The 14398-nt window shown below is 38.8% G+C and overlaps 1 protein-coding gene across 1 annotated transcript in view; it reads left to right on the top strand.

Moving 5' to 3' along the window:
- Window positions 1–7579: 7579 nt before the first annotated feature.
- The window catches only part of MTMR7 (myotubularin related protein 7), a 38783-nt gene continuing 31964 nt past the window's right edge, over window positions 7580–14398 (top strand). Inside the window, exon 1 of the mRNA XM_063310116.1 lies at window positions 7580–7672. Coding sequence (XP_063166186.1) covers window positions 7649–7672 — 24 coding nt within the window. The 5' untranslated portion in view covers window positions 7580–7648. The remainder of the gene's footprint in view (window positions 7673–14398) is intronic.

Here is a 14398-nt window from a genome sequence, read left to right as displayed (position 1 = left end):
TACTTATCCTCCCCCACCTTGCCCCCAGTCCCATAAAATCCTGGTTCGTTGGAGAATTTCCCATTTTGATTGATTCAGACTCCAAAGTTTGCAACCACCACCACCACCACCACCACCACCATCATCGAGGTAGAAATAAGTGTCCTGCTTTACAACTGACCCAGGGTTAGGGTTGATTTTATTTAGGATTAATGTATTGTATGAGCTAATCCATCATAGTTTGGGAACCATGCTTTATGACTTAGTGGGTTGCATAAACCCAGCCATTTGTGCTTTAAGCAGTAAATCCTGATGGCTGAGGAATTTGAAGTCCATACATCTTAAAGTTGTCAAGTTTGAAAAACACAGGTCTAAAGTAATCACAACTTGCGTGCAGACATGCCTTGTTTTAGTCTTTTGGTTCAGCTGAAGTAAAGGGTTTTTTGTGTGTGTTTTCCATACATTTGTTCAGCATGCACTGTTTTCTGTATTTAAGTCCCTCCGAACACTATTTTTACATGCTTCCTTTACTAAATTCAGTATGTGGTAACTTGAGTAATTGACTTGGCTTGCTTCTTTGTGTTTTCAGTTATGGAATCGTTAGGGAGCTTACCAGAGGTAGCTGCAGATTCACATACCAAACCAATTAAGGTTCTCACCAGATGCACAAGTAGTCACCAAAACATTGCCATTACTGCAGGAGTATCTGGCATGATAGAAAGCAGCCAGCAGTGCCACTGACTGATCAGTGGAAGGTTAATTTGCTTCCTGAGCAAATTTGAAGTCATCTCTGATAATGCCCAAAGGCTAGGTTTATAAATTGCTATTTTAAATTCCATATGCTGGGCAAATTCAGTCAGTGTGTTTGTAAATGGTTCAACTGAATTAATTCAGTAGACTGTGGTTCAGTTAATTATGGATGAGAGTGTAGTCCAAACTGCCTAACTGTTGTTGTTGTTGTGAAAGTGCCTTTGGCTTCAGTGTAGATCAGGGACATCTGTGGGGCTGCAGGATGGGGATAAAAAGCCAAGTTGGCAGTTTTGATCACAGCTGCCATGTTGACTTTTTTTTGACACACACAGAGCCTCTGGCAGTGGCAACATGCTAAACTGCAGAAACAGCACTACCCATGCTTAAGGTATTGTGCAGGACAAATCTAATAATGTCAAAATGTTTCGTTTACTTCACATTTCACTTTTTGATCTACAGTGAAATTATCAATGAATAATTCTTGAAGTATGTGTTAAAAGTTTACCTAAACCACACTGAATAGAGTTAAAGGTTAGATGTTCCTGAAATTGGACCACAGGATCAACGTCTCATGTTTTTTTCTTAGATGGGTCCAACTAGGGGAAAAGTTTATTAGTTCACATGAAGTACATCCCATGACAACAATAAAAATGTCACTTATAAGATTTCCTACAAGGGGAAAAAAACTGCTAGCATTTATTCAAGTAGAAAAAGTACCAAGAAAAGTTAACAATACTATAAATTACAATAAAATGACTAGCTGAACACTGAACCTCAAACCAAGCAATCACCATTTATGAAAGTATGTTGTGTAAATTCATGCCATGCAATTCATTTATGGTTTAGTTTGTTGGATTAATGTGTGAACCATGCTTAAGGAACCACAGATCAGTGTGACATGCAAAACCCTAGTCTAGGAATACATATCCATATGTGCATACATATGACTCTTCTATAGCTAAATCTAAGTGAATGCACAGCAACCATCATTTCAGATTAACAATGATTAGCATTACCTGGCATTGGAAGTTGCTCTGTATAACATGCTAAACTGCAGAAGCAGCACTAGCTGTGGTTAAGGTATGGTGCAGGACAAATGTAAGCACTGGTGTACATTCACATTAACCAACTAGAGTGTGTTAATTGTCTTACAGGCCAGATACAGACATTAATTAAGCCATGGTTTGCTTAACCATGGTTTACTGAATGACTGAAATTGGAGTGATGATTTACATCCCAGCATATATGCCCTTGTGACTCTGGGGGAATGATGCAACATGTCCTCCTTTACTGTAACTTCTACAAGGACCTTTGAAACAACAACATAACTCTCCTTTTACTGCAAATGGCAGGGAGAATGGATGATTTCTATACCTACTACCTCCTTTCAGACTGAAATCATGACATCACCCACATAGTAGCTAAATCTGTTACTGCAGCAGATAAAACGAGGTAACAGTTAATTTCAGACTCAACCTGGTAACTCAAAATCCTTGGACCATTTTATTTTTCTTTCCCTTCTCTTACTTTTTCTTCTCCTCTTTTACAATTTTTTATTATATTATAATAATTAACTATGTTGGTAGCAAGTAAGCATCATCAACTACACTAACAGCATTCTAGGTTGAGTTTTATTATTTTAGTGCATACTTCTGTATTTTATTACCACATTTTTATTTATCTAAATGTTTTAATATATTAGTGTTTTGATACTTTACTACACTGCCATTCAGTAATATAGCATTGCACTTTCTTTACAATTAAGCCTTACATATTTAAATAGGGCCTGGTACTCTAGCTCTTACCAGCTTTTCCTCCTCTTTCTCCTGTCTTTTTGTAAATGGCACTCTTACTTGTATCTCATTTCCCTTTCCTTCTGTAATATTGTTGCTGAATTGTACTTACTTTAATAAAGAATTTTTTGTACTTGATCTTAATAAAGGATTTGATGATTTGCTAGACCATAAAGTTTAGTCTGCAGCCTACAGTGACTGTTTTCTGACAATGCACTAATCCTAAACTCTCCCCCCATCATCTTGGCTTAGTGTGTTGTGACAACACTTTTTTAAAAATAATTTTATTAAAAATTTTGAATAAAACACCAAAGGTAAGAAAAATATAAATAAAAAAAGCCCTTCCTTCCCTAAGAATGCAACTTCCCACCCTCCTCATGGCAAGTATGAACAATTCCCAAATCTATTCGCCTCCTCTTAGCTAACAAATATACAACAATTCATCCCTTAATCCATTTCTTAACAATAGGCAAATCAAATAAGTAGCATCTTCTTCAGTCCAGTTACCAGAAAAAGATCCAAAAAAAGCTCTACGATTTTAGCATTAATTAACATATATAAAAGATGGGACGCGGTGGCGCTGCGGGTTAAACCGCTGAGCTGTCGATCGGAAGGTCGGCGGTTCAAAACCGCGCGGCGGGGTGAGCTCCCGTTGCTCGTCCCAGCTTCTGCACACCAAGCAGTTCGAAAACATGCAAATGTGAGTAGATTAATTGGTACCGCTTCGGCGGGAAGGTAACGGCGTTCCGTGAGTCATGCTGGCCACATGACCCGGAAGTGTCCTATGGACAACGCCGGCTCCAAGGCTTTGAAACGGAGATGAGCACCGCCCCCTAGAGTCGGACACGACTGGACTTTACGTCAAGGGAAACCTTTACCTTTACTAACATATATAAAACTTAGCATCCCACATCTCATTTTTTAAACTATAACTAAGTCCCATTTAAAATTCATGAAACGGTCCCAATATCCTAATATAAACAAAGTTTAAAAACTCCCAAGCTTAATATGTTAAAAAGGAACCATTTCTGCTTTGCAAAAAACAAGGCCCAGTATACACCATTCCAATTACTTATCGTCAAATACACATTCCGTATCTCCACTCCACATTTCACAAGTATAAAATAATCCCAGCATCCTAATACAGACAAAAAACTAAAGTTTAATGTAACAAAAAGAAATGATTTCTCCTTTTTAAAAGCAGTTAAATGTAAAGCCAATCTAAATACTATGAAGATAGGATCACTATAGGGGAAAAAGCTTTTACATCATATTCATTTTAGATAAATCCCGTAAGATATCACTAAATCCAGCTAGAAGCACCCAGAATGACAACACTTTTTATGGGAATGTGCTATGGGAACCCTGTCACTTAATCCAGACTTGCTTATTTTCAAGAGGTTTATTTCATCAAAAACGTCAAGTCTGCGCGATGCTCCTTTCTTTTCTATTGAAGTTTTAGTAACAGTTTTATGGTTACTCTTAATGAGAAAAGCAAAGTGGCAAGCCATGTTGCCCATTGTCCTTGTGAACTTTTGACATGTTGCCTTGCAGTTCTCTGGAACACTTGGAAGCTTTACAAGATATTGCAAAAGACAATCAAATCAGTAGCTGGAAAGTAATTAACTCCTTGGACAACTTGTGCTAATATAGACTCAACTGTAGAAAGAAAGAGGAGACCCATGTAAACAGCTGTAAAAAACTAAGGAAGCTTTATTTTGGTTATCACTAGTACCTTTGAGGCAACCTCTTTGTGCCCTGATTTTAGCTACAGCAGCTTTTAAACTTTTGAAACTGAAACTGGCTGGCTGATCTAGCCAACTCTCTATATCAGTGTTTCTCAACCTCAGCAGCTTTAAGATGTGTGGACTTCAGCTGCCAGAATTCCCCAGCCAGCATGCCTGGCTGGGGAATTCTGGCAGTTGAAGTCCACACATCTTAAAGCTGCTGAGGTTGAGAAACACTACTCAGGCTGATTGAGGCATGGCTTGGGGTCACCTATGTAAGGAGATTACAGCACATCCCTCCCAACTCTCCTTTTTTGCTAGAGAAAAGGCCATTTGTCTTTTTAAAACAATGAGAGATGTTGGGAGCTGAGGCTGAGAAAAGGAAAGAGGTTTATTTCATCTCCCCAACAGCCTGAGAATTAACTGACTAGAATCCCCAGGGATTTGGAAGAAGAACCCAAGAATACTTGGAACAGAAGGAAATCTGGTTCAGAAACTTGGCTGTCTTTGGACTATTAAATAAAATATTAGCTAGAAATGCTAAGATTAATTTCTGTTTTGTCTTTGTGTGTTTCTGCCTAAGGTTTTCTCTCTTGTATTCTATGTTCTCTGCACACTCTCAGTAAATTGCATATTTTATGCAACTGGGAAGCTCTCCACAACAGGAACTGCCTTTAAATTAGGGACAGAAGGCATCAACTTGTAGTCAGCTGAAAGCTTCATATTTTCCTTTACATTTTTCCATTGGAGATCTTTTTAAAATTGCTACTGATACTTGAATAATTTATCTCCCTCACTACTGAATGTTTTCCTTAGGAGAACTTAAAACCAAAGTGAGACTTTTACATTCTTCCCTTCCCTTTTCTTTAAAATAAAATTTGATTTTTTTAAGCTCTTGTAAAATTGATCCAATTCCCAAATGGGGCTGTGGGAGGGCTGATTTCCCTAGCCGCACATGTAATACTACAGAACTATTTATTTCACATTTCTTTTTCCTTTGAATTTGCCAGGATACATGTTTCTTTTCTGAAAAGAACAAAAACCTAATATCCTTTACATCTTGCCATACCCAGAAGGTCTCTCATTCGATTAATTATTTACCATTATGGACCTCTTTGGAGAGCTATTATTTGACAGCTTTGAAATCTTGACAATTTCTAGGTATAGTAGCAACCTGCTTATATGGAAGGCAGTCAGACATATTTGGATGATATTGGGTAAGAAATTAAAAATTATTCCTGTTGTCATAAGAAATTGAGCCTTTAAAATAATTCTTATTTAAAAATGGCAAGTAAAATCTTTTGTTGGAAATTATGGGTTGAAAATGGGATAGTTACCCTTAATCAGCTAATCATTAGTGATACTTTAAAAACTTTTGAAAGGTTACAAAAAGAATATAATTTGCCAAAAACAACTGGATGGCAATATATTCAGCTGAAACATTTGTCCTTTGTTTGGGATGGACCAGATGCATTGGCTGCCTTGCAAACTCCTATGGTTTTGAATGTGGGTTTTAGGGGCCAAAGCAACAGTTAAGTTTTAATGACAATGTCAAAAAAATCTTACTAAAATAAATACGGACAATATATAAGAATTTGGAATAGAGAATTAGAGTTTCCTATATTAAGATATCAGTGTTCTCACATTTTAAAAGTTTAATGTTTCTTGTGATTATAAAACAATGTCTCTTTTTAAAAATTAAATTTTCTACCTTTTATGTTAGAGATGCAATAAATTTGAAGGTACATTAGTACATGTGTTTTAGTCATCCTTTTTGTAACTTCTTATTGGTCAGATTGTCTTATTATGGTGAACCACATTCTTGGAAAGAAGTTTAGATTTAAGAATGTTAATATGTTGCTAAATTATATTGTACAAATTTGGAATCAGTGAATTTATGAAGAATGTTGGATTTATCATGGTTGGACTGTTCCCCAGAAACACTCTATGTACCAGATATCAAAGGATGACCTGATGAAATATGTTGACTCTCAGCCTATGCCTTTATTGGCAAAGAGGACAGAGGTGAAAAAAGTCAAGATGGTGGCCACAAATATATAAAACCCTGCTTCATTTTACATGTGTCATAGCTCACATAAAAAAGGGGTAGAGCTTCAATCATGCAGGCATAGCCACTATCTTGACTTCTTTGACACCCGTGGTCTGTAGATGCTTCTGGACTGGACAACATGATTCCATGTGTCAAGTTTCAATCTATTATTTAAAAATGGACTTGTAGCCATTTCTATATAGACAAATCTATTGTCGCATTTCTATTGTTCTATTTTATTTTATTTTATTTTTTCTTTTGTATTTGTATTGTACTTGTTTCTGACACATTATGTGAAGACCCAGCTCTCTGGAGAAGGCTGCAATGCTGAGAAAGGTGGAAGGAAAGAGAAGAAGAGGACGACCAGCAGCAAGGTGGATGGACTCGGTTACAGTGGTCATGAGTGCACCTTGGGAAGACCTGAAAGACCAGGTTAGGGACAGATTGTCATGGAGAAGATCTATTTATGTGGTCACTAGAAGTCAAAAATGACTTGATGGCAATTATCAACCAATCGTACTTGTATTATTGTATTTGATTTTTTTATAATTTTTTGTTGGTTTGCTATATCTGTTTTTAAAATAGCCTGTTGTCTTCTATTTCTAGTGACATGTTTTGTTTTCTTTGGAACGGTATATTTAAAAACAACACAAATAACAGTTTGGCTGTCTTGGCATGCCAAGCCCCTGCCTTCTGGTACATGGGTGTTTGATGGTGCGTCGCTCTCCCTTGATTGTGTAAGGTGTGTGAGGATCCCACACACAGAGATCTGGTCACCATGGAGTACATCAGAATGCCCTGGTTCACCTAACCATGGCTTATTAACTGAGCCTATTTTCTGGATTCATTTGACACGCTGAACCATCACCTAATCACCCAGGCTAGCTTCTCCCAAAATTCTGGTTGAATTTCTCCAACAGGGAGACAGAAAGAGAAATGTGACATCTGTCAGCATGAGAGAGCAAGCAATGAACAAAGTAGGGAACCAAGATGGCAAACGATACTGGTACAAGAAGTAGCTGCGCCTGCCCAGCGTTTGCACTGAAACACGTCGGTCTTTAGGGCCTCGAGGTCTGTCGAACCGGACGGCCGGCGGCTCCGACTGATGCCCGAACCTGAAAAGCGCAGCATGGCAGCCGCTGCAGCAGGCGGAGCCCAGCCCTGACCTGCGAGCATCACAGTACAGCCTCACCTTATCTGAGACCTAAAGGTTTTCCAACTCGTCCTTACTTTTTAGATTCCCTAACACTCCCGCCCTTGCCTTCTGGTGCATGGGTGTTTGATGGTGCGTCGTTCTCCCTTGATTGTGTAAGGTGCGTGAGGATCCCACGCACCGAGATCTGGTCGCCATGGAGTACATCAGAATGCCCAAGGTTAGTACCGGGAAGAGGATTGGAGGCTCGCCTTGAAGAAGCGGTAGGATCTGGTGCAGCAGCTGGCAGGAGACAGAGAGAGAGAGAGACAGAAAAAAAAGGGGGGGAGGATAAGTGCCCCCTCCCCCCCAGCGCGTGAGGTTCCAGACTGGGATGATTTAATCCTCATCTAGGAAATGAAGAATGAAGGAAAGTTGCATGTATAAACCGTCCATTTCTTTCCACTCAGGTTTTTAATACTGTTCAGGCGCTTTCAACCTGAAGGTGCATTCAAATTAGATAATATTTTTACACAGTTGGGAACAGAATTGCGCTTACTCATCCATTGCCTATAATAACAACAGCATCAGCCTTGCAAGCCAGGAAAGATTCCCCCCCCTTTTTGATTTCATTCTTATTTGAAATTCAGATAGATTCCCCCCTGCTTTCTAGGGATCAAAATAGCTGCCTTCACTCTCTTTTTTGCCTGGTAAAAATGGGATTACATTATTATGAGATTCGAAAGTGGGTTATGATTCTAGGTCAACAGAAGAAAAATGGGTCCCTGGAAGAGTAAAACTGAATCTGATGAGCAATAGAAGACCAAAATTTATTTTAATGACATTTGACTAAATTGGGCTGTGCATCAGTAAAGTGTTTTAAAGCCAACACACAAGGATTTTGAAATCTTGTTTTGCAACTGATTGTATATGATAAATCCTAGCAGAACATAGGTTTGAATAATGGCTTCTTGTCTTTGGGGTTATGTCACTAGGCCTCTGGCTTCTACACAGGAAATGGGATTGGAACATACTGTAGAAGAATACAGCATTTAAAAAAGTAATTCTGCAACTTTTATCTGTTTGTGTTGCTTACGCCAAAAATGTTTATTTTAAACACATTCTTTTCTACAATTATGTTTTATTTAAACACATTCAGTAACAATAGAAGACAACCCTCACCCCCACCCCAAAAACTAGCATAGGGAATATTTTGGGTTAATAAATGTCATGCACTTCTTAAAATTGAGCTGACTTAGGGAACCTTACTATACTTAGGATCTTTTTCAGGCCTACCTGGAAATGCTAGGAACTGTTGTTATTGGGGGTTTGTAAAGATTTTTTAATCCCACCTTTATTATTTTGATAAATAACTCAAGGTGGGGACCATACCTAATGCTCCTTCCTCCTCCTATTTTCGCCACAACAACAACCCTGTAAGGTGGGTTGGGCTGAGAGAGAGTGACTGGCCCAAAGTCACCCAGCCGGCTTTCATCCCTAAGGTGGGACTAGAACTCCCAGACTCCTGGTTTCTAGCCTGTTGCCTTAACCACTAGACCTATTGTTTTGTACTGTTTTATTGGTTGTAAGCCACCCAGAGTTTTTTTTAAGATGGGCAGCTATATAAATGTTTTAAATAAATAAATAAACTGAAGCAAAGCATCTACCTTCCATTGACCAATATCCTTCTGTTCGCTATGGCCTGCCCTGCTTCCATGCTGGTGCCAGAGTCTGTCTTAGATTATTCATGAGATGTAATGTGATGTAATGAAACAAGTATTGATTGTAAATGATTTTAAACTGTTAAAGTAGTTTAGAAAGTAAAAGTCCTTGGAGCAACAGCTAAACACCAGACATCTATTGACTAGATCAGGGCTTTTTTTTAAGGCTGCAAAACCTGTTCCTTAAAAAAAAAATTCTAGAACTAGTGATGGTAAGGCAAAGCTCTAGTGACAGAAGATTGGCGGTGTTTGAGTGAAGTTTTGTTTTGTCCTTAGACTTTCATGGAACCCCATCAAGTTCTTGCAGAGTGCTAGGATTTTGCAGAATCGTTTGAAAAACCCAGCACCAAGTAGTACTACAAAGGCACAAAAAACTAATTCACTCATGACGTCTCGTGGTTGTACAGATTTTTGCAACTCCAGTATGATAGCCCTCATGGTTGCTTAACTTTAAATGACAGCAAAAGTGGGGAACAAATAATATATAGTATCTCACTTAGCAGTGTGCCTGAGATGCAGGCTGTGATATGTTTCAAACTGAAAACAAATACTGTGGCTTAGAAGTTCAACTGAACTGTTCAGGGCAGATCCTGATTCAGTCTATTCATCTTCCCAGCCCCTTTCTTTCCCTATCCTCCATTAGTCACTCCATGAAATCTGGCATGGCATAGCCAACTCTCCGACCCACTCCTCTCTCCTTAGCTGCCATCAGCACACACTGCCACCAATACCATTGCCTTTTTTTCTGCTCTGCACATCCTTAAACACTTCTGCTTGGAATATTCATGCTTTGTGTCTGTGCCTGGACCAAACACATGTGTTTTGCATCCACATCCAGACAAAGCTTACACATTTTGGTCTGGAGAAAGCCCACCTAAAATTGCTGTTCCATGCATTTTGGATATTCCTGATCTGCCTGTGTTGAAAATACATTGTGCAGACCTAACAGGTAGAAAATGTTGGCGGTACAGCTATTTTACTTTATTTCTAGAAAGCAGTTTAAATGTCTCCCTAGTGTAGTAATAATAACATTAAGAGTTTATTTGTTGTATCTCTTTATTTAGTGTTGCATCCTGTGTGGTCAAGCTCATACAATTCCAAGTTTTTCCCCCCTCCCTTCTGTTTCTTATTAGATTTTTAGGTCAGTCTTCCTCATCTTGGTTATTTCCAGATGCTGGGAATAATTTAGATTGTAAATGGAATCCTGCATATTTAAAAAGTACCACGGTGGGAAGACTTTGGAAAAAGTATACAGAGCATCATAAATATTTACATCTATAGTAGAGCTGAAAATGGGGGTGTCTTTCTCAAAATCAGCTTTAAGTCAGCCTAATCTGCAAGTTTCCAGACCCCCCTTTATGAAATATGATTTTGGAGCAGATTCAGATTTGGAATTGACCAAATTACTTTTTCAAGCTATTTGTGGGAAAATATAACAGGGAAGTTCAGGGTGTAAGGTCTCTGAAGATCATCCTTCAGAGAGAATTTTGGAGAACCAAATGTAGCCATAAAAAAAAGGATGCTTCTTTCTCTTCTAGAGAAAACTGGGAAATCAGAAGTTTTGGCAACTTCTGATTGCTCATGGTTTACTCCAGAGTGAGAGAAAGTAAAGTAAAATGAGAGAAGCATCAGTGTTGTGGCTACTTTTTATTTGTGCATTCTGATCAACACCATCATAGGTTCCTTCAGTCTGATCCCCTCTAGATTCCTTGGGCTTACAGTGCCTAGAATGCCACTCTGTATGGCTGATAAGTTGGGGAAATCTGTTTTATAAAAGATCCTTTGTCCTGTGATAAGCATCCTGAGCATAAACAATCCTCAAATCCATCTCCTGAGTCTCAAAACTTTCTATTTGTCAATTGGATTGAGGTCATCTAAAAATCTAGCTGACCTTGGCTGGTCTCAAAAGTTAAGAGGGATTGGACTTGTTTAGGTCCTGAGTGGAAGACCAACAGGAAAGACCAGGGCTGTAAGCTAGCTTGGGAAGTTAAACAACAACATGTATACAGAAGGTGGCACACAGAAGAAGGCACTGCCAAACCACTTCTATATTGTTGCCTAACAAAAAACCCCCCAACAACCCTTACATAAACATATCCATGATGTTACCAGGAGTTGACTAGATTTGAAGGAGACATTATTTATATCTAGGGAAAACATGAATATTCCTCTTGGATTCTGCTTTGGGTGGCTGTGAGGCTTCATTCATTAGAAGACTTGCACTTCAAGTTTCAAGGACCCAGCTCTTGATAAAAGGGTTTATGGAAGATACTAGAGAAACCATTAGCAATAAAATAAACCAGCTATTGCAAACTGTAAAACTCAAGCCATATAAACACAGAAGATCTAAATTTCAAATCTTGTGTCATTTTCTCCCACTTGTACACTGTAATGGACTGAGAGTGGATTGATGTCTGGGCCTTATTATTGTAATGGCTTTGTCTTTGCCCTAGCTGTTCCCAGCCCTGACAAGACTGTTGCTGTTTTTCAAAGTGCAGCCCATTGGCTCTGTGCAAAGACTTTTTAACTACCCTTTAAAGCCTAATCTAGTGAGAAATCTATGTAAGTTCCACTAGGAGAAGACCAAAGTCCAAGAAGCCAGTTTTATTCTTGCCTTTATTAATTATATAATTCTATGTTTCATAACAGGATGAATTTTTACAGTGCTAATTCTAATTCTAATTCTCTGTATCTACATTTAATTATTGTATATCCTTTTGTTAGACAGACTCTTGTTTAGTAAAAATCTCTGGGTTCATTTAAAATGAAATTAACTTCTTAGTGTGCTTGGGTGGGTGTATGCATTTATGCCATTGCCTGCTTATTGGCTGGAAGCTGCATTTCCATTTAAAAAATCCAGTTGCAAGCATACTGCCTCCCTTATGGCCTCTTACATTTTATTTAGACTGGCTATGTCTTAAGGAGGGACCAGATCTAAGGTAGAACCCATGGACTTATTCACACATTACTCTAAGCCCTACGATGGCTTGTTTGTGTTTAGCTTCATATATTGTATGAACCCAGCTACAGTATTGGGAGTTGTGGCTCATGAGTTTCTGTGCTTTGCATGCCTAGGGCCTATGGGCAGTCTTTCCCATCTCTCATTAGAGAGAGGAATCAGACAGCAGGGATGGGCAACACCTCTGTGTGAGATCCTGAAGAACCTAGACTGCTATAATATATAAGATTAAGTTAGCTGGATAGAAAAGGCTGATTGATAAGGCTGCTTATGGTTTAATAAAGCCCATGTGATGGAAGCATGAAAGAAGAAATAGAGAAGTGCATGCAAACAGGAGAAGAAGAGTGGAGAACTTGCTCAGCAATTGAAGTATTAGGGTGAGCAGGGGAATCCATGGCCTAGTAGGATACAAGACCTTTTCATTAGAAGGTGTAAAACAAGGCTGACTGCTTTTCTGTATTAACAAGGTAGTAGAAAAATGGAAGGGGGTACTTCTCTCTCCCCATTCTCTGCATGTAAACCCAGAGGTCTGTTGTTTTGTCTGCAAACTAAAAACAACAACAACAACAGGTAATGAATCCAATTTGGCTGCTGGGTATTCTCATGGCCACAGAATTGAAGTGATTTCACATTGTATATGAAACTAATATCATGTGAAATTATTGAAAAGTCTTAGAAGATTCGGCCAATAGGATTTTTAAATTAGGGTGGTTCATTCAAATCTATACTTATACAGATCAAGGCAAATTGTGCCTTAGGATAAATCCAATACAAATGTAGCCACATACCTATAGAGCATTTGTCTATCTTGAAGTCAGCCTGAATAAAGTTTGCTCATGTTTTTTTCCAGTACAACATCCTTTTTCTTGAACGGCTTCCCAGTAACCTTTCTGAGAAGGTCAACGTTTACATTTCTTCTCTGAAAGTGCCTAACATCTGTTTGCCATTTACATTCCCTTTGGTATCTATTTTTTACCATCTCTCCTCTTGCTCTGTAAGACGTGCTGTGTCAAAAATAGTATTTTTGGCCTCCTTGTTTATACGACATAAGAGATTGCAGTAGCCATCATATATAATCCCTTTGATGGTTTTCTTCTTAACACCCCTCTGTTCTTTCTTGTACAACAACCAAGGTCATGAAGAAAAAAAAAATTCCTGGTGGACAGACATGGTTTGAAATATTTCACTTCCACATAATTTTTGTGGACAAGCAACCAGTCCATGGGAATGGACACTCATCTCTATGTTCTCTTATATCTACTAGTCACTAACAGTAAAACATTTAAAAGAGGAAGGTTTTCTTCTAGTATGCCTGTATCTCTCAAGTATAGTGTAAGGTGCCAGTTGTTTTTTTAAGAAATTATGACAAATTGAATTCCCAGATAGCATGTTCTTTGTCTTGGTCTTATACTGCTGTATATAAAATGTTTCTAATTCTTATTGCTGTTACTCTAAACTCTGCTTAGGGGTTCTAGAACATATCCCGATCCTACAACTTTTGGCTGTGTTTGAAGGAGATCAACTTCTGTTTAGGAAACAAATGTCTTCCATATTCTAGGGCACAAAATTTAAAGATTTGAGGTTGGGTATCTTCAATATGAGAGCTACTTTGGTGTAGTGGTTAAGGCATCAGGCTAGAAACCGGGAGACTGTGAGTTCTAGTCCCACCTTAGGCACGAAGCCAGCTGGGTGACCTTGGGCCAGTCACTCTTTCCCAGCCCTATGAAGGAGGCAATAGCAAACCACTTCTGAAAAACCTTGCCAAGAAAACTGCAGGGGCTTGCCCAGGCAGTCTCCAAGAATCGGACACGATTAAACAGATTAAAAAAAATCATCGATATGCTGATGTTACCCAGCTTTTACATCACTACTCCAGCTCAGACAGGTGATGCTGTCAAAGCCCTGTCCCAGTGCTTGGAGGCTGTGAGGATCTGGGTGGGAGAGAACAAGCTTAAAATTGAATCCTAGTAAAAGAAGGAATCACTGTTTGTCCATCAGGGTTCTCTGTTCCAGAGGTGTCTCCTGATGGGGTGGCATTATCTCATCATGATACCGTCAACATGATGAAATGTCATGACATAATTGCACAAATGGTGTGGCTTTGCAACAACAACATGATGTTTGACACAGATATATAAGTTGTATCGTTAGTGTGATGTCATCACACATGTGGGTTTTTTTCCCCTCTCCTTCCTTCCCTTGTGGATGCCCATGTTTACAGTGAAATCCTATCCTTGTGTATTAGTACTTTCTACTGAATTATTAGGCCTTGTCCCCAGGTAAATGA

Source organism: Candoia aspera, chromosome 8 (assembly GCF_035149785.1).
Source record: "Candoia aspera isolate rCanAsp1 chromosome 8, rCanAsp1.hap2, whole genome shotgun sequence".
Lineage (NCBI taxonomy): Eukaryota > Metazoa > Chordata > Lepidosauria > Squamata > Boidae > Candoia > Candoia aspera.
This window is presented reverse-complemented; position numbering and strand designations above follow the sequence as displayed.